Below are 21425 nucleotides of genomic sequence, written 5' to 3' on the forward strand. Positions count from 1 at the left end.
GTATTATTATTAACAAAATGCGACACTAGCGCCACATGTTTTGACAGATATTCAAAATTAAGTGCAACTCGTTGCATTGCCAAGCTTAGCTATCTAACCTATTTAATTAATCATTATACGAATTGTTACTGGTCAAACTGATATTCTATAAAAAAAAATATTTTTTAGTATCTATTTTGTGATCCTCTTCAGCTGATTACAAAATGTTATTGTAAGTAATACGTTGAACTGATTTGAATTTCGCGGGCTTTTTACAGACAAAATATTAAGATTAATCCACCTTTTAACTTTAACTTTTATAAATATTTTATAACTGTTAGGAGACTTTTATGATAAACGATAGGTAGTTTTGTAGTTCGTACCATTACTTTGTAGTGTATGATTAAAAGTAAAACAATATTTATGATTTAAAATATTTATTTGTTCAGTACATAGTATAAATACTACATAAAAACTTATATAAAATTATGCAAAGTTACGCTTAAATCTGTTCGCAGCAAACAACCCAATTCCTAAACGATATGTAATAACTGCATAATACATTTCTTTTATAATAAAGTTGTGATTCTTTTCCTCACTGTTTAAGTATTTTGATCATTACAACATTATATTAAGGCTAACTTATTTTAACTAGACTTCTAATATTAAAGCGAGGTTTCGCATTTATTAAAATTACAATTACATCTATCCATCCTTGACGATCTAAAGAGAAATTAGCTAAACTTACTCTTTAGTCGCCTTAGGATTCTCACTATTGAAAAATTTGTGATGGCAAGGTATTTATAATAATACATTGCACGAATTGGCAACCATATTCAATTCCTAGTGTGAAAACAGTCATTTTTTACAATTTACCTTAAAAAGTAGCTAAGTGATGATCTAAGACAGACTACAGCATCAATTACAACAACTCTAACGCTATTACATAATAAATCTACTGAAATATTATTGCATTTATCCTGTACTTGGTACCATACCTAAGTTTAGTAACCATTGCATATATCATTTAGAAATTGGGTTGCAAATATCACAATTTTAATGCCTTTATGGTTGTTATAACATCAAAAACTAGCGGCTGTGCAGAATTGTTGTCACCCATGTTTTTTCACTATACAAGCAAAAATAGGCGGCAGAAAAATTAAGCGAGAGATTATAAATGTGTTTAATTTTACAATAAAAATAATAAGTCATATTATTATAATCAAATATTCAAATAATCAATTTGCTGGTTAGTTAAACAAACTAACAATCATACCAAATACGTTTAAACAAAATACACGTTTGGTAAATAATAAAATAACATTTGGTTACTTTCATATGAATTAAATCTTAATAATTATCCCTGATTTGGCTTAATAATCGGCGAAATGACCTCCATGAAATGAGGGTTCCTAAGTAGAATAAGGTACATGTTGCTGGCAAAAATACAGAATAACATGTTCTGATGAAAGTAATAACTTGAATTAGCATTAAACGTTATAAATTCACAACATATAATATGCTATAATCGCAAGAAATATTTATTAAAATCGATAAATCTGCTGACTTCACGCATAAATTAATTTGACAGAGAAATTAACGGACGGAGAATGCTGTGATCATTAGTGTTTCATTATTTGTTTTTAGATATAGAACCTCAAAAATAGCGATTGGCTTGCTATGTTGTTGAAAATAAATAACAAATAAAATACACATTATATTGCTTGTGCGAAATACGTAAGTGTGGTCACAAAAGCTTACCAATATTTCTTGTGATCGATAACTTTTAATTCGTATCGAGCTCTATATCTAAATTCAATAAACTTTGATCAGTATCCTAGTATAGCTATCTACTCAGCACTAGCGAAACAACATTTAATATTATATCTCGTATAACTAATTTATACTTCTTTATTACTAAATTATTTATTACTAAATTTTTAATATTTTTAGAATTACTTTGTTTCTATTCTCAAGGGTATTAGGGTAAATTGTTCCAGTGACTTTTTGATGCACAATTACAACATCAGTTGGGAAAGTCGACTTATTGTATCGTCGATTACTAGTGTCGGCAAATAACTCTAGACACTCACTTAAACTACTTTTTCTACTTAATCTCATTCTTTACCACCAGGTAATTTTCATTTGCACTCTCACATACATTGATTTTAAGCAAATATATCAGAAACATTACGTCAAAATATACGACAACACAGATACACACGACAATAAAAGAAATAAGCGTCTCTATTTCTTCAGACTTATTAAAACACGAACTGCCGTACTCAGAGACATTTAATGATTACTGCTTCTCCTTAGTAATGATTCTTTTCTGAAAATGACTAAGGATTGGGTTAAGTAACCATTAAATAACTTTAAGTACGACGGTGAAATATTAATTAATAAATTAGTTCGATATGATGGTGCTGGTAAATTGGTAATTATTCTAAAAATAATGGATCTCTTTTGATAAACTGAAATCGATGATTTTCGATGTAAAATATCTATTGTAGTAATCTTAATGTAAAAATTGGTGTCTTATTCATTAATGTGATTATGTAGATTGCACTGAACCATAGTGTTCATGTTTCTTGTATCGCTATCTTATATAACGATGTATTTGTATACAAATATTCTCCTAACATCCTAAATTGCTTATGTCAAGAATACATTATGTACCAGATTTTGTCCATATGACGTTCGATCGTTAGTTCACTATATACTAGTTTATTGCAGACATTACTTTCCAGTTGAAATATCAACCAACATATTTTACAGTAAAATGCTTAATAAGAAAATATGTGACTATATTTAGACTATCTATTGCTATAGAAGTCAGGCAATCCGTTGCTTTTGTGATGTATTAAATTTATTATACTAATTCAGTTTGTATGCTGTGTGAATTCACAACCAACATGTTGACTCTTAACAAACGCTAGTGTTACAATGGAATCACAAAATAGACAAACACTCGTTATTCGTGGAGAGTTCACTGCTCACTTTGTTCACAATTAGCACTGAGGCACTACAGCCACGCCGTTTATTCCGAGCTGGAGCTCGAACTAGACGGCGTGTAGCTGTAGTAATCGTTCTGCTAGGCGGTATTTATCTGTTCCACATTCAAATGAGTAATAAAACGCAGACGCATCTGCAAGGCCGGCCGCAGTTTGCGGATAACACTCTCGACTTCGTTCTTCATGGTGTCGCCGACGAACATATATTTTATGTGATAGCTGTAAAACTCATTAAGGAAAATATTAATGTAAATGTCAGTTGAGATACCTACTTGGGTCTCCCACGCGGTTACAGCGATGCGTAATAAGTGGTTTTGTATTGAAAAATAAGACATGCTAACAGGATATACCTATTATAAACTTAGTTTTACCTATAAAATATACTTGAACTTTTATTTTTTCATAGACTATTTAATAAGAATTAGCAAATAAAATCGTTTTTATACCGCGACTGGAAAGTTTCTGGAAAATTGATGTTTACCTGCATCTTTATAAATATGTAGCGAGTGAGACCTCATGAAAGATATTCAGAGTACATTTTTATCGCTCTGACTTTTAAATTGTCTTATATTTGAAATTGTTATTACTTGATTTTATTTTTAAATTCTTGTATGACGGTCTGAAAATTTGTTATGCATTCATGAAATCGTCAATTATGTACTAAATGTATCTTTGCTAACTGAAAATGTTTACTGTAGATATAGAGGAAAGAAGAAAAACGACTGGTTATTAAAATTATGAGTAAGAATATTGAAATGGTGAAGATCCTCACTAAATATACACTACCATACTAGTTTTAATTATAAAAACTTAGAACCCTAACAAACTTGTTTAAGTATAAGAAAGTACAAAGAGATTTTTCTACCAAACAAAGTAATTACTGGAGATAATTAGCCAAAATACAGTTTTGAAAAGGATACAGTAAGTCGCATATGGGGTCAATGTACTGTAGATGCTGCTGGGACTTGTCAATGTGTGCCAGTAGCTCGTACAGTGTGATAGTGATGTCCATCACGGCCCGAGACAAGTCCGAGTTGAACCGCTGCAAGAACGGCCCCACCAGGTGACACAGGTACAGAAGCTGAATCTCAGTATGCACTTCCACTGACAGCTTTTCTTTAATAAATCTGAAAACAGGTGAATTCAGTATTAACAGGGAGAAAGGTAATGAAGAGGCTTTATGTCAACAGTGGCCAGTTTTAGGCTGATGATGATAAAAGGTAGATAATATTTATTTTTAAACCATATCGAAAATTTAATAACAATATAGCTTTGATATATGTTTCTCAAAATAAATAAATTATGCAGTCGAATTAAAAAAAAAGTTGAAAAAGTACACAATATACTTACTGCGGTACTTGCATAATCTGTCCAGCGCCTGCATGGTACCAAATAGCATGAGCCAGTGCCAAAGTCAAGCTGTATTTGTTTTCCAACATGGCGTCATTGGTTGTAGTGAGATTGAAGAGTTGGAATGGCGTGTGAGGATACGGCCATTCCGTCATTTCATTGTTTGTTATCAACTCCAGTATACGGTCATGAAGGACGGTCCAGTAGGGATCAGGTAACGCAGCCATTATCAGACCGATCGCATTGATCCAAAGTTGGATCTTAGTGGGTGGTATTACGACAAAACCTTTGGTGATCACATCCAGGAGAGTGTTACCGACGAAATTCGGCGCTAGAGGCAGTGACATCAACTCCACACACGTCACGTACAACGCATGTGCCGAGGGGTTCGGATATTCATTGAATCGCCAATCTGTGTTGGGGAAGTGTGAGCTGCCAGTCATAGCTGGTATATTGTTAAGGAACATACATTTTGGTGTGAATTGTTTTTTTAACATAGCTTACCATACTTTTTGGTTTTATTGTAACTTTCATGAGACATACTAAATTAATTATTATATGTTATCGGCTTACTCACGTAACTGTTTGAAGAGGCACTCGACCAGTTACAAGCCATGCTAGAGGCTCATATCATATTCATTCATATTCACATTCATATTCACATTCATAGTCGAGTTCCTCATTAAACAGATACGTGAGTAAGCCGATAACATATAATAATTTACTTTTTGGTTCATGAGATGGCATAATGTAGGGTGAGGATTTGTGTGTACTGTAGCTTCAAAATATTCAATAGTGTTTAGTTCTTACTAGCGCCTCTACTGGCGAATTCATACGCAATAATACAGCACGATGAACTATAACATAACTGATGCAAAGTTGACATAATACATATAACTACTAAACGCAAAAACCTGTAATCGGCTTATTGTCACATATCACATTCTTCTTAATCAGAAAGCTATTGGTTTTCCATGTGATTAGAATAAATAAATAACTGCCATTTCAAGAACCATCTAGGTAAGCATAGAATTTTGATACAGTTTGGATGGATTTTATCTTCACTAAACATAACAAGGAGTTACCAATCAATACAAGCAATACTTTCTTTAAGTATTTTCTAAAAAGGATACTGTCTACCATTCTGTTGACTAGACTGAGGTAGTAATTGAGGTCAGGACCGGTCCAGGCGGTTGCTTCCACGTCAGTTTTGGCAAGATAGGCTTGGAATGCTTCGGTGGTGGCCCATCCAGCTGGACGCACCTCTTTCAAGGAGCCCAGTACAGCATTCACCAATTTCCTCTTCAATAATGGCTTGTCGCGAAGTTTCGACTCATAATAGTGCAATGTGTTGTACAAGAACGTGATTGGACGATCTGTTAACCATATGAAGTGGTAATTAGCAAAATATTTAATTAATGTTTAAGTAATCAAATTTTACTATATCTTCAGTCAAAATTTCGGTAAAGTGGCTAGCATATTATGAACAATACACACAAATTTGTAATTTGGTGGTGAACATGCTAAAACTCACAATTTAATTTAATGAATAAGAATATCTTTTGTATGTTTATTTTCTTACCATACTGCATTAAAAAGGTGATGATGCAATGTTACTACAATAAACATGAGCACCAATTAACGTGTAATGCTTGCTAAGATACAACATAAACCACTCACCATGGAATTTGTACAGATATCCAAGATGTTCCAGCAGTTGTTCCAGATTCTTGCTAACCGATGGAATCTCCAGATGTCGGTGCACCACGATGTCCAGAACGGGAATAAACCTGAGGCACACGTTACTCAGGTACACAGGAATTGGACCTCCGTAAGCATTGTTTGCCTCCTCCGGCGCGAACTTTTCTGGGTATTTTCTATGGAACGCTATATGTTTATCGTACCTGTAATATGAATTGATATCATTTATAAACACCGTCTGAAACCGAAACATAAGGAGGTAAAGGTATAGAAATATTAATAATTTGTTAGATACATGCTATGCATGCTCAGCAATACTGATTTACGCAGTCACAGTTCACAGCAGTGGATCATACGCCTCGTCCATCGGAATCTGGTTCCCACCATTAAAAAATAATAAAAAATAACTGTCGGAAAACTTTTAGATGTATATTTTTCAAATGGCTACCATTTAGATATTTAAGGATTGCGATCGTGTTCCGTAGTGTCCACAATAACAAAAATATTTTTTTTTAGTGTTTACCAATTATTTTGCTTCCAATGTTCCGGTGAGTTTTCTTTTACAAAGTCCTGAGCTCGGTTTCTTAACTCGGAGCCTTTTAGCAGGAGTAGCTGGATGATGTAGAGGCAGACTTGGCTCTCATTACCGTCCGGGTTGGGGCGCAGTACCTGTGTAAAAAAGTAACATAAGATACCTGTACAGGGTTGCAGGTAAAGCCATCCTGTATCTTTTATTTAAAAGATGATACGATAATAGATATAGATATTGCATATTTTCTGACTGATTTGACTGGGAACCCCATATCCCACATTTATTTAACTTCCAAAGTGTTCGGCCTTTGAATTACTTTAACAAAAATTACACTTTTATCTATTGCACTTTTATCTATTGCCCCCTGTTTTGAACCAACAGAGTCGTAGTAGACAAAGGATTATTAAATAAAATAAATTTGTATTTATTATGCTTTGGGTATTGGTATTGTAATACTTTTTGAGTGCTCATAATAAATTGTCTTTTTCCTCAATGATTTGTTATTGAAACCATAACAAAGGAAGTAGTAGGAAAGGAAGTGTAGGTAAAACAAAGGAATGTTTCTGAGGATAATAACTATTTTATTTGTATCTGGGAAAATGTTTAGCCCTTGGAATTGGTCTGGCTGCACACCCAGAAACTGTTAAAGATCAATTCTTTTCAAATTTCAATTTGATAGTGCATGGGTACCATAATGCACATCATACTTTAAATTCGATTAAATATGTTAATTAAACTATTAGAAATTTTAATGATGACTGATTAAATGACTTACCAAACACAAAACAAGTCTATCAATGGTAACGATGTTGTACTTCCAGATGATGTCGTTGATCGCGTCGACGCACTTGTTGATGTGCGGCCCGCCGGCCGGGTTGGTCACCTCAAACACGAGGTAGTCGCAGAACTTACGCAAGTGCGCCGACAACGCCCGGGCACCGATGCGTTCCAAGATCCTGGATTAAACAAAGAGAACAAATATTTACTATTATTTTAAATACTAAAGTAATAACATGTTTGTTTATTTGTATTTCTTTAACTTCGCTTTAGAATAATTTTATGTCTGATTTTTATATTTGTGATTAAGCAGGCTTGAGAGTCACACAGTATTCCGTTTTCTTATGACCACGCGAGCGGACTTGAATAATGTTATTATAAAAATATAATTATACACATATGTTGCGATTGCACAATTAACCCCCTATTACATGGGATTTATAACATAACGGATGAAAAAGTTGGTGTACATTATACACCCCTTCGGGGATAAAAGGCGGGACTTTGCTTGTTTCGATTGCCTATTCATCAGTCATGTCAACGTTCTAGATATACATATATTTTTCATGCATCGGATAAGTGTTGTTAAAGTTATTTTTTCAATCGACATTTTAATACATATACAGCAGCAAGCATTCAACAAACTAGACGTTTAACTATATAACTATGATTAATACTAATGACACAATCGTGATTATTTCGCTTTGCTTGTATCAAGTTTTAGTGCCAACAATAGCAATTGAAAAACATATTCATTCGCCAGGAATAACGTAGAGCTATTTCACCACGAGTGAAACTCGGTTCTTTAGATATCATTAAACTTGTCAAGGTGGGTCAATCAATAAGACTATCATATAGCGAGCATAGCCGGCCAATAAATAGTGAAAAGAGGTCCACACTTTCAATGTAGACACCAGAGGAAATATCTTTACAAAAATCTTTTTATTTTTATTTAAAATTCGCAAAGAATAGAAAATAATACAAGAAATACAGTCGAATCTCAATCAGAATCATTCGCATTAAGGCTTTTATGAGATGAATGCATTGCAATATATTTTATAAACAATCGCCAAAGTTTACATTATGCCTGTAAAACAACAGTCGCTATAATTACGTCATTAAGAACATAAGAAAAATAATAAAACAATATATAAACTTACTTGAAAGCTACAGGGTTGATTCTATTCGTCTCAAATATCATCTTCCATAGCAGGCAAAGGAAGAGAGGCGTGCCCGGCACCGAGAAATGTGATATTATGTCGTTGTCGTTAGCCATTGAAGTCCATTTGCGGTACTCCTCCTCTACCGATTTCTTCAGCACCTGCTTATTCTCTTTAGGAGCCGGATTCTGTAATTGTTCATAAAAATATTATTGAAAAATGTTGCAGCTTACCAAAAAATGCTGTTAACATTATGTGCAATTCTGGCGCAGTGTATCAGTACCTGAGCAAAAAATTCCACCAGCATCGGAGGGAAGCATTGCAGCGTATGTTGGGACCACATGTGCGGCGTGTTTGTCATTATAGTAGTGAGGAGTTCCTTCACTGCCGCTCCGTCGCTACCTGCATATGTCAAACAATACATTAAAATAAATGTTGATAGAGAGTGTAACCTCGGAGTTTGTCTCAGTGTTTCATGGTATCATCTAGTTAATTTTGAGATGGGAATGTTCTATTTTGTAGCTTATTTACAGAAATATAAATATATTATAATAAAAAGTTTCATTCTCACCCTCATCAAAGAAATGTGTGCTCTGTATAAACTACATTTAAGATGAACAATTGTAAAATAAATACTTCATAATATAGGAAGGAAGAAGTAGTATACATTCCTAGAGTTTATACATATTGTTAGTATTAAACTCACCAGCTCCCGTCATATAGATTCCACGTGCAAGAGTCAGCACTAGAACTCGATTCAACTCCTCACTTTCGGAGGAGACGAGCGACTTCGGCTCGGAAACTACTCTCGACATTTGCAATTGCACTCCAGAGCTGCCCAAACTCGTTATCAATCTTAATGCAGTACTTTCGAAACTGAAAATAAAATGATACATGTTTATGTGTTTGTAAAACAATATTACAACATATATTATCAACAGCCCGAGACAGTCCACTGTTCGGCTATGGGTGTCTTCTACTTGAGATAGAGTTGGCATAATTTCCAAGCTTGGTAAGCAGGTGAAGATTGCAGTATAAAAGGTTCAGATTAATAATGGGAGCGCTACTGTATTGGCAGTAGCGCCGTAGGGACTAGAGACGTCTGGCGATATGAAAAGAGGTGACAATTGTATTGTACTCCTACATGCCTAGATGGCTAAACGTTTTTCTTCTTTTAGATGACACTTACCATAGTTGCAACTGTGTTTGATTGGCTTGAGGGTACGCAGCTAAGGAGTGTATGTTAGACAAGAGTGTCACCCTATAGTGCGGCTGCACGTGGTGGATACGGTACGAAAACATGTCCAGCAGGTTATGAAGAATACCCCAAGCATGAGATTTGAAAACATTCGGAAGTAGCTGATCTGTAACAATAAATAAACATTATTTGTCGTTACACAGGATAACCGGAGCTTTTACTTTACAATACGATTCTTCAAATGTTTGTAGTTTACTTACGTATAAAACCTTTGATCCCCATAGACTCAATTTCAGTATAAACCAATAAACGGCTATAAGTCTCCACTAATGCAGGCGCCATCATGTTATTGCCTGGTATGTTACTCTTATTCTGAGCTAATTTAGCAACATGAGTAACGGTGGAGTGAATAAGTGACATTTTACAGTGTAATGTCAGACTGTCAAGTATGCACATGGACAATGGTACTGTAGGCAGAGGGGTAGTCGGATTCCCATTGGGCATAGCTTTCTGGCTCCCAAAAAGTGTTTCAATGATAACTCCCATCGGTCTGGCGAAATATTCCTGATTTGTAGAATAAGCATTGCACAGCAAAGCTATGCGGTAATCTGAGCCCATCAATGTTGGTGTGTTGTTTGACGTAAACAAATGCTGGAGGTACCTAGGAAGATAATAACAACATAAGTTACGTTATCCGAGCAATATACTAACTTCCGAAGTAAGAAATAGATACATACTCATACTGCACTTTTAAATTTTGTGGCATAGACATAGTTTTATGTTCAGTTTCGGCTTTCTTCAACAAGTGCATCCAAATACACACTACAGCCATCTGATGTGTGCAATGGGCCTTCGTGCAATCAGGCACAGGTAGAGGTTCCTTCTCAGGATACAGCAATTCATACAGTTTTATTATTGGCAAGAAATTGGATGATGGGTTTCTTTGAATACTTCCAGATATAAATTGTAGTAACACCCACATGAGGTGGTCTCTTCCTTTCTTCATATCATGGCCAATCAATTTGCTGTGGAGACCCATCACAATGTTGGGAAAAGAAGCAAATCCAATGAGGATTAAGTATATGACCTGTGATGACAAATGAAGCCAACACCAGTGTGATGAAGACATTTCATCATCTTCATTCTCTTGTTCGCTTTTTTCCATTGGCAGAATCATAAGTTCGACTAATTGATCCTCTAATGCTATACAGCGTTGTTTATGTTGCTTCTGTAGGCCAAGCATCGAACACATCATGTCTCTAGAGTATGGTTGTTGCAAAACATGTCTCAGCAATGAAATCTGGGGCTTTAGAAGTTCTTCATCATAAGGCAGATTGCCCTTTAGAGAGAACTTTAATGTTGTGGGATCTAGTCGCCATGGATTTACAAGGTGATCTGCATAGCCCGAAAACTCAACAACAGGTAACATTTGTGAATGTCCAATAATAGAAACCATTTGAGCACATGGTTTAAAACTCTCCACAAAGCTAGAAAGAAGTTTTGCCAATTGCTAAAACAAAAGGAACGGTTATTAGAATTTTATATAACAATAATATTTAGGGACTTAAAAGTGTATTTAAAAACAAATACATACCCAGTGCGGCCAATGGTTATTACCAGGGTAATCCTTTTGAATTTCAGTTACAATGAAATATGCAGGAAGTAAGGAAGCATTCCTGTCAAATATATATTCAATTACACTGTACAATGCTTTGAGCTGAGGCATTGTACTTGAGTTTAGCCTGACTGGCAATGTTTGAGCCTTTTCTCTGCATCCCTAGAAAATAACATAGAATCATAAGTACTGACGAAAATTTAACCATCTAGAAACAACTCAAAGAACATGACTTACTTTCATTATTTCCCTTACACCTTTGTAGTCTACTCCTCCAATAATCCTCCTGATTAAATTGAAACTTTCAATCCAAAAATCAGCATTTTGATAGATCAGTTTTTCATTGGTCAAGATACAATCACATAACATTCTGTAACAAAATAATGATATTATGAACACATTCTTGCTCCACATTTTGTATGTATGTTTTATATGTACTAGGCAGACGTGACAAAAGACATCCACTTTGCAAAACTTACAGGATACACAATGTGATAACTGTGGAAATCTGTATAATACTAATATCAAGCAAAAATACAAAAGTACTAGTAATTAATTACGTACCGAGCCTGAATAACATTTGTATTCACCAAATTCTCTAAGAGACCAAGCAGCTGTTTCATTTTGTAACGGTTGGTGAGAACGGCCGTAGGAGTCAGGTACTGGCGTAGAGCCGACTCCTGCATCTCAGTGCTCAAGTGGGTCATGATACCACTGAGTCTCTTCTGATACATCCCTAACACTTCATTTTCTTCCTCTGGTTTATGAACTAAGAAGCAACTGAATGCTTCTTCTACTGCTTCCACTCTCTGAAAACAAAAAGGGTTAATTACTTTAAAATTTTGTTTGTAATGTATTATGTAGGTACTTATGGCTTTTTAGAGCCTTACTTTAAATACCTACCCTATTATCAATATAAATGAATTGTAATTATGGTTATTAGTGTTTGATAATGTGAATTCTTCAAAGGAATAAGTGTGTCATTATCATTTTACAAGTCATTATTAACTGAAGAATGTTGAGCATTCAAAATAGGTCCCAACATATATGTTGTTAAGGTTCTGCTGTTCAATAAATATAATAGGTAAATTCGTGTTTCTAACTCATATCTATGTAAATTGAGTAACTCTCAGTGTCCCTTGAGCTCTAAACAATGTGCTATAGTTAAAACTATATAATTATTATCAAGTGCAGTAAGGCAACATAGTTGGTTTGATTGATTGCATTAAAACTACAGAATCCAGTTGCAATAGCAGTAAGACTGCAGTTGAAACGCAAACCGCAGCCTGGATCCCATGTGTGTTTATAATAGAAAATTTAGTATAACAGAGTATATAGCCAATGTGGATATATGGTAACCGAATGCGGCGCGTTTAATTTTCTGAATAAACACAATCATTTATAAGAAATTCATGTAGGTACATACATATTTATATAATATTTAAAACTTACCAAAATCTCGCTAACAATGCTAGCGACCGGGGAGTCTCCCATCGTTGTGGTTCTATGATATTCCCTAGATATAAATCACTTCAAACTCTCACGAAATAGATCAGACGATCATAATTAATAATATTGAGACATGGTACCACAACATTAACAGTTTGCCGTTCAAACAGGTGCTCAAGCCATACGCTAGGTTACACCTGAATAATCAATTTATTCAAAATTGTTCCGATAGATTGAGGAAGTTCATTCAATTCTTAGGACAACAACATTATAGAGATAAGCTTAATATCAGTAAAAGATTAACAAAACACAAGTTAAAAAAGAATGCATCTAAGTTTTGTAAGGGCAAGCTGGCTCAGATTGACAGAAACACAAATGTGACAACCAGCCAACAGTGACATGACACCATAGTGAGATGACACTGACAATAAGTTTGTTTTTGTTTTCAGCAATCAATATAAATATTGTTTTTGTTTTCAATAATCCAGCCAGGAATCAAATAACCAAAGACGTAGACAGAGAAGAAGAGCTATTATTATCTTTTGTTATTACATATCTGCTTTGATGATTTTTTTAAATAATAAAATTATTTTTTAGTTACTTATAATAAACTACCGGAGAAAAGGTTACTCTTAAGTCATTATGATGGGAACGTTGTGTGAACTTTAAACTGTTAATTCAGCAAACAAAACACAGCGTGGTACAAATCATGACTGATGATCATGATCTAGACCATCAACATGGAACCGGCGAGAGATGTCGCGTTGTGTTAACAGGGATCGGTTCTAGGGTAGGGTAGCCCCTTACAGGTGTTGGGGGTGGCCACCAGCATGGTTTTAGTGAGGTAAAAATGCCACACTCCCTAGTCTTTTATCCCCAGAAAGCTACGGTCCTTTTGAAGGTTTTACCCCGTCATCAAAAAAAAAAGCTCAGTTCTAGGGTTAGCGCTAAAGAGGCGTTGATGCAAAAAAATAGGGGTGCCTATGACATGCTTACCTAGACCGTTCTGTAGGTTTAATTCACTTCTGGTCCTGGAATCACTCCTGCAGGACATCGACTACGACTGGGTGCAGAATACCGGCCTCCCAAACGTCATTAGCGTGATTTGCTGCCATAAGGGCACTAGAATGAGGTGGAACTCCACGATGGGCCATGTGCTTTTATAATCGTGGGGTTTCCATCGGCATCGAGGTGACCTACCTATGACTCGTGTCTCTTTAGCTTGTTGTATGCTTGTCCACATAACGTTTACTTACAGTAATTTGTTTTTCATTTCCATGGAATTTTGTTGAAAGGGGTAAAAGGAACTAAGTTTTATTGACCACCGCGGTGGTTGCCACTACCCCAGTAGCAATCTGGAAGGTGGCAGATGGGAATAAAGGAAGAATCGGACCACCACTCCAAGTTGCAGTTACTTTAACTATGATCCTGTTTGATCCATACTTCCAGTCCAGGAACAAATGTATATTATAAAATTGGGAAGTTAGATACCTTGACGCTTGACGTCGTCGTCTGTCACCGGTTTCAATGGGTAGAGTAGAGTAGTAATAAGTATAAAACTCCAATTTCATTTATTAATAATTTATTTATGAAAAAATGTCAAAAATAGTATGCGTCCCAAAAAGCAGTTCACTTAGATTAAAAAAGACAATACAACCATCACAATAACATCAAAAACAATACATATGCATAAATTAAATTTAAATAAGTTGTATTTGTTTAGATCACAAATTAAATATCTTTTGAGTTTCATAAATATTTTTTGTTACAAAAATAAACTAATTAGTCACCAAATACATTATAAAATAACATTAGCTGATATCCTGGATTATATTAAAAACAACAACTGTTCTCACGTAAATATATTTTTAAGAAAGAAAGGATTATCGAAATCTTACCCTATAGACAACGCATTGAGGGCAAAGGTTGGAAACAATGCCCGACTGAAGGTCAGCGCTGACAGTACGTCCTATCGTACATACGACAGGACGAGTATTTGGTGACAAACTTTTTTTATTCTTAACTATCTAAAAGATTTATATTCCTTTAAAAATAACAACGAAATACGGAATGATTTCATCATCACGTCACTTCATTAACTACCCAAAGACAATGTAAATAGGAATGTTATAGAAAAATGTATATAATCAAAAATATTTCCCTTTTTCCTTGAAAAAAGGCACATTTATAATAATAATAAGATGCTCTAGCACCATGTTGTAAAAACGTGACCGAATGCGTTGCATATCCCAGCCACCTTATTCATGAAGCGATTGTAGCATATAAAAACATAACATAAATTATTAAACTGCACCCACATTACACAAAAATGGATTTATCGTACGTAAATTATAATGGTCCCTATGTCGGTAACAATGTAACAATTTAGTTGTTGTATGTTGAAGCAGACACGTTGCCACCGTGGCCAGTCCAATTTGTATGTACGAATTCTCCTGGCTTGGTAATAAGCTCGTAGGTGTGCGCACCAAAATAGTCCCTTTGAGCCTGAAATAAAAGAATTTATGTTAAAAGTTTTGATAAACCTGTAGTTGTCTTACTAAGTATAGATTTACGCCTCCAACTCGAGAGAATAGTTGGGCTTGTAGGTTCATTAGGTAGTGTATGTTATACATAATCATATACATACTATGTAGAAACTACAATAATATTTTTATAATCTTGGTTTTGATGAGTATTCTGACCTGGAGCATATTAGCTGGGAGTACAGCAGATCTATAGCCGTCATAGAAGGCGAGTGCGGCGGAGAAAGCGGGCGCGGGAACACCGACGAGCGCGGTCTGTGCTACCACCTGCCGCAGAGATTGCTGAGAGCCACTGATGCGCTCACAGAAGTATGGGTCCAAGAGCAGGTTCGTCAGCTGAGGGTTCTTAGTGAACGCGTCCTGTTGATAAAAGCGAAAACACTCGTTACACATAGTTCATATCATGTACAAAATGCTGGTAGGTTACTGCATATCTCAATTTTAAGATAGGAAGAATCCCTTTGTGACTCGAAACTGAGTGAGTAAACTGTGATTTTTAGTTAATTTGTCTCACGATAGTTATTATAAAAATAAAGTAAGTATTTTTTAATTATAACAAGATTTGCATATATTCATTTAAAGATACCTATGTACTAATGACATTGTATCATTTGAATGTCGAAGTGGTCACGTTATCTTAAGAGGTTACAGATTAATTATTCTTCGTTACTATGTAACTGATTGAAATTGGAACTGAAAATTCATGCATTATCGATCACCAAGGTTATTAAAAAAAATTAGATCATTATAAAGTAAAAACGACTGCACAATTGGGTTGATATTCATTGGAAGTATTGAAACTGCATTTATAAATTTATTTTTACCTTAGGGCAATAAAACAAAATGCACAGCATGATTTACCTAATTGCAGATATTTAAAAGGTACAAAGGACAATAAAAATTTCAGTATTTTTACTCAAGAAGTAAATAACGGGTGAATAAGAATTGAGAAATGAATAAAAATAGAAGAGGGTTAAAAGGTAACAGAAGACGGGTGAAAAGACAGTAGAAGAATTTCCCACAGAGTTTGTAGTAATTCCTAGGATGCAATATTTATATTTAGTTAAAAATCTGCAACTTTACAAAGTTTTCACTTATGTTTTATAATGTTGCAGTTGATTCAAATAAAATAGACGAAAAGTTAATATTATAAATGCGAAAGTTTGTAAGTTTGTGCTATCATTACTATTTGCTAGAATGTATTTCTATTTTCTTACCTTGATGTTGCCAAGGAAAGCACTTCTGATAATGCAGCCTCCACGCCACATCAGAGCGATGCTGCCGTAGTTTAGGTTCCATTGGTTCGCCTGTCAGAACATAAACAGTAAACAGTAAGTACTAAGTACCATTATATACTACCAGTAAGTGCACTGTGCCTGAAAATCGCAACACTCACGAATGTGCAACCCAAAGGAGATAGGACACCATTTGTATCTATGTAAGTATTTATAAAGAGTAAATATCCAACAATTACTTTTTGTTCTACATCACAACTCTACTCTAAGGTAATCTACGCACGTAACCATTACTTACAATAATATTATTACAATAAATAATCTTATTTCTTGCAATATCACCACTAAGAACTGCGTCACTTATCGCATCTCATCAAGATTATTGTAATTGTTCGTAATGTATCAGCAACTATCGTATTACAATAAATATATTCGTTAAGTAATCTTCCCTAAAATCTGCTGACAAAAATTAGATTATCTTTAAAACAATCATAATTATTTTATAATACAATTGCTTTTTTAATGTGTCTTTAACCATTTTCAACTAATAGATAGATAGGTACAAATGTTAACACGACACTGTATAGCCCCCGTAGAAAATATTTCTTTTTCATATAGATATGCCTTGGCTCACCTTGGCTGCCTCACGGAGTAGCATGAAGCCTTGGGCATAGGATATCAACTTGCTAGCATAAAGAGCTTTACGCAAGTGTTCCAAGAACTGCTTCTTATCACCGCTGAATTTGGTGGTCGATCCAGGTAACACCTTGCTTGCCTTAACTCGCTCATCTGGATAAATAAAACAATATGTTTCATTCATAATATTTCATATTCATGTTGTATCAGATTTAAGGCTACCCAATTGTTGTAGGTAATTTTAAGGGAATTTAAAGCCATAGCACACAACTAAAGTAAAAGTTTTCACAAACCTTTAAGGGCCGAAAGACAGCGAGCGAACACTGCCTCACCAATTAGGGTCACAGGTACACCATACTCTAGGGCTGCAATACCAGTCCACTTTCCTGTGCCCTTCTGTCCCGCTGTGTCCCGAATCTTCGGCAGCAAATATTTACCTGTAGATTTACATTAGACACTCTATTATTATAAAATTATTGATGTACCTTATGTTCCTAGCATAATATGTTAACATTCAATTGCAATAAATGAGTAGGTATTATTGGTCATAAGACACTTACCATCTGTATCCTTGAATTTTAAGATATCCCTTGATATTTCGATAAGGAATGAGTCTAGCTCTCCTTTGTTCCATTGTTCAAATACTTCAGCCATTTCACCTTGCTCCATACCTTTAAATCAATATGATATTGTTATAGAAATATATAATTGCAATCATAAGAAGGCCTGCCTCCTGATCAAGTTATATTGTTGTGTTTTGAGACAATCTGTAGATAGTCTTTGGGAGACACAAAAAATCTGTATTATAGGTTTTTAGGGTCAGTTCACAATAAATGTGCATTTGTTATGTAGTCATTAGTTAGGTTATATTTGTCTAATGGTATTCTGATGACCAAAATTTCAAGACTATTTTCAATTAAAAAATAAACAGTAGGTACCTAGAACATCCTTCATCAGGTTGTAAGCTTCGCAAATGAGCTGCATGTCACCATACTCGATACCGTTGTGGACCATTTTGACGAAATGTCCAGCGCCATCCTCGCCCACCCAGTCGCAACAAGGCTCATCATTGGCTTTCGCACATATAGCCTGAAACAATTACTATATCAATATTCTATACTTCATATTTTATCGCATAAACTTTATTTTTATTTCAAAAACATGCACATGGTTAACATAAACGTAAAGCAGTTTAAAGCACCCTATGGTTAGCAAGCCATAAGTAGCATATAAAAAAATATAACAAGTATGATACACACATAGTAAGTAAAATTGTACTCAGGGTGTCCACAGCTAATGTTCAAAATAATTCCCTGACTTTCCAGAATGTGGACACCCTGGTACTATGTTTTGGGCAATTAAACAATTTTTTCATGCATAGCTATTCAAAAATACATGAGTGATAGAGCAGTTTTTTTCAAATTCGCACAGGTAGCAGATTTTATTAAAATAATAATGAATTGACAAAAGGGTATACCTGGAATATAGGTTTGACATGAGGCCAAGCAGCAGCGTGTCCACCAGGCATCAGGGATGGTCCATAACGAGCACCATCTTCACCACCACTCACCTGAACAACGAAAAAATGTATTTACAAATCTGGGAAGCTGAATCTAAATTTAGATTTGTATTTAGACTTCTCATTTACAACAACTTTCATTCGAAACTTTAAACTTCTGTAGTCCATTACATTAGATTTAGTACATAGTTTGGTCATATTAAATAGATTGCATGAACATGTTAACCTTGATTTGTTGACATTAATATACACCTAATTATTATTTTTAATGCCCCACACTATGATTTTCTCCTATGTCATGGGTGTGTTTTTCACATACACATGACATCCAGGCCCCGAACTACAATTTGTGGATTATGGAAAAAGTTACACCTAATTGTGTAGTCAGGTAAAATGAACTTTTAATGGTTTGATCATCATATAATGACTGTTAACGTTTAACATTTTCATCATCATTATTTGATGAAACCGTTAAAAGTTCATTTAAGAGTAAAATGAACTTTTTATGGTTTAATTGTATGTAACATAGCAGACTTCACTACGAATATATATTTTTAAAGCACACAAAATATACTTACACCCATTCCCACGTAAAGGATACCAGTTGAAGCGAGTTCCTTGCACCAACGCTGTGTGTCTATGTACTGTGAGTTTCCACCGTCAATTATAATGTCGCCCTTGTCAAGAAGGGGCACCAGCTTACGAACAAACTCATCAACAGCCGATCCAGCTATAAAACAAAATCACACATTTAACTTTGTTACTTTGTGCAAATTGCATAAATGGCATTTCAATTTTGTCATGTTTGTTTTTGTATTTCAATCAACAGATTCTATTTTAATTATTCTTCTTAATATGGAAGAATTGTCGAATATACAAAAATATTCATCCTTGTTACAATACTGTGAGCAAATAATAATATAAAATAGAGATTTATAACCTCACCTTTAACAAGTAACATAACTTTCCTTGGTTTCTTGAGTTTGGTCACCATATCTTCTAGTGATGTAGCACCAATGATTTTAGTTCCCTTGGCTTCATTTTTGAGAAATTCTTCCACCTACAAATTACAATGTCAAAGTACCCAATCTTACTAATAAATGAAAATGTTTGTGTGTATATTTGTTACTGAATCACATCAAAACGGTTGAAACAAATAATTTTCACTAAAAAATATATTTGGTATTGCAGTGAATAAGTATAAGGCAAATTATTATAATAACAGTGCCTTCTAATTATTTTGCACTTTCATTTATTAATTTTTTTGTCTACTACTGTAGAAAAAATTATATATGTATTCTATTCTATTTAATATGTATTCTTTAGATAAGTATCTAGCAGATAATATCATACCTTGGCTACAGTTCTGTTGTAAGCGCACACAACAAAACCTTTGCTGTCCATGTTCAGAATTAAATTCTGTCCCATAACTGCTAGCCCAATAAGAGCAATGTCTGCTTTAGCCCTGAAAAAAATATCATTTTGATATCTAGCATCAAAGTAACATAAATATATGATTGTATGTAATACTGTGTAAGTAGTACATCATAGGACCCTGTACCTACATAATGAAAGTCATGTATGTTCACCTTCAAATAACCTTGTGGCTACACTTGAAAACCCAAGTTACCAACACTTTATGCCAATCAGTGAAGATAAAATTGTAAGTGTACATGATATTCATATTCAATTCTGTATTTATATTAATATTAGAAACTTTATCTGTCGCAATAGATTAAAGAAATAAGTGCATATTACATGTTAACTCAGCAAACTTTAGCCCCATGTATGGCATGCACTATACTTATACTAGAAACAAATATTTTCAATCAGTTATCTTTCTGTGTACTTTCAATGCCAAGTACAGTTTTTTAATGAAAAACTTGAACACTAAAAAAGTTTAACCTTAAAACAACTAAGTAACTCGATCAAGGTCTCTAAGAAAGTCAATAACGAGGACAAACATTTAGTTTTTTATTAACTATTAAAAACATTGGTATATTTGGCATTTTTAATACAATAATCTACACTATTGTTAAATATTAATTGGATAGCTGTAAAATCCAAGTCATGCTTATTATACCGGATAGAAAGAAGCTGAAATACTTACTGTGCCATTTTGGTAAGATTGTATTTTTTTCACAATGGTGATAAGTTTTTCAGATAGTTGCTTTTGACGTATTTTTCGTAAAATAAAATTAAAAACTTTAAAACTATTTTGTATAGCAAGTGGTAATAGTAAACACGACACGACAGACTAGTTCCCAACTTCTTTGACAAATGAGTGGCACTGGCAAGTTGATAGGAAGTTCGAAATAAGAATGACAGTAACAGTCCACAGTTTCACACACCAGTGAATGAAAACCTATGGGCTATCCGTCCGTCTGTTAGTCACCAGACTATATGTCTTCACTTCTCTGCAGAAGAAGCACTAACTGTGGTAGGAAGACAATTGAAATTTGAACGGATTAAAAATTATAAGCCCGGTCCACGATGTTTTTTTTTCACCGATTAACATTAGTGTCTAAATAATGTTAGAAATTAAAGATTATAACGCGAAACAGACCATGACAGACAACAGCTACAATAGTAAATTAAATACTAAAAAACCTAATGATGGCTTCGATATAGGAATAGTAAAACGGACGAATGATACAGAACCCTTCGAGCGAGTGTCAACTCGCACTTTACAGATTTTTTAGTCTATGTAAATTAAA

General features: G+C 34.4%; 2 protein-coding genes across 2 annotated transcripts; both read right to left on the minus strand.

Moving 5' to 3' along the window:
• Positions 1-399: 399 nt before the first annotated feature.
• LOC118264556 (mediator of RNA polymerase II transcription subunit 23) lies at positions 400-13170 on the minus strand. The gene is made up of 17 exons (XM_035577102.2): positions 12779-13170; positions 11891-12135; positions 11564-11696; positions 11306-11488; positions 10449-11221; positions 9972-10372; positions 9703-9877; positions 9220-9389; positions 8797-8915; positions 8514-8701; positions 7352-7532; positions 6568-6713; positions 6024-6247; positions 5477-5719; positions 4344-4788; positions 3914-4120; positions 400-3212 (listed from the first exon to the last, which is right to left on the minus strand). Exons 1-17 carry the CDS (start codon positions 12818-12820, stop codon positions 3074-3076), a joined length of 4014 nt encoding a protein of 1337 aa, XP_035432995.1. The 5' UTR covers positions 12821-13170; the 3' UTR covers positions 400-3073.
• Positions 13171-14340: 1170 nt separating this feature from the next.
• Positions 14341-21306, minus strand: LOC118264560 (6-phosphogluconate dehydrogenase, decarboxylating). Its single transcript, XM_035577114.2, has 12 exons — positions 20819-21306; positions 20062-20173; positions 19654-19768; positions 19287-19438; positions 18667-18759; positions 18128-18278; positions 17750-17860; positions 17483-17626; positions 17188-17342; positions 16536-16625; positions 15478-15678; positions 14341-15280 (listed from the first exon to the last, which is right to left on the minus strand). Exons 1-12 carry the CDS (start codon positions 20824-20826, stop codon positions 15161-15163), a joined length of 1452 nt encoding a protein of 483 aa, XP_035433007.1. The 5' UTR covers positions 20827-21306; the 3' UTR covers positions 14341-15160.
• Between the last annotated feature and the right edge of the window lie 119 nt (positions 21307-21425).

Source organism: Spodoptera frugiperda, chromosome 25, assembly GCF_023101765.2.
Source record: "Spodoptera frugiperda isolate SF20-4 chromosome 25, AGI-APGP_CSIRO_Sfru_2.0, whole genome shotgun sequence".
In the NCBI taxonomy this organism is placed as follows: Eukaryota; Metazoa; Arthropoda; class Insecta; order Lepidoptera; family Noctuidae; genus Spodoptera; species Spodoptera frugiperda.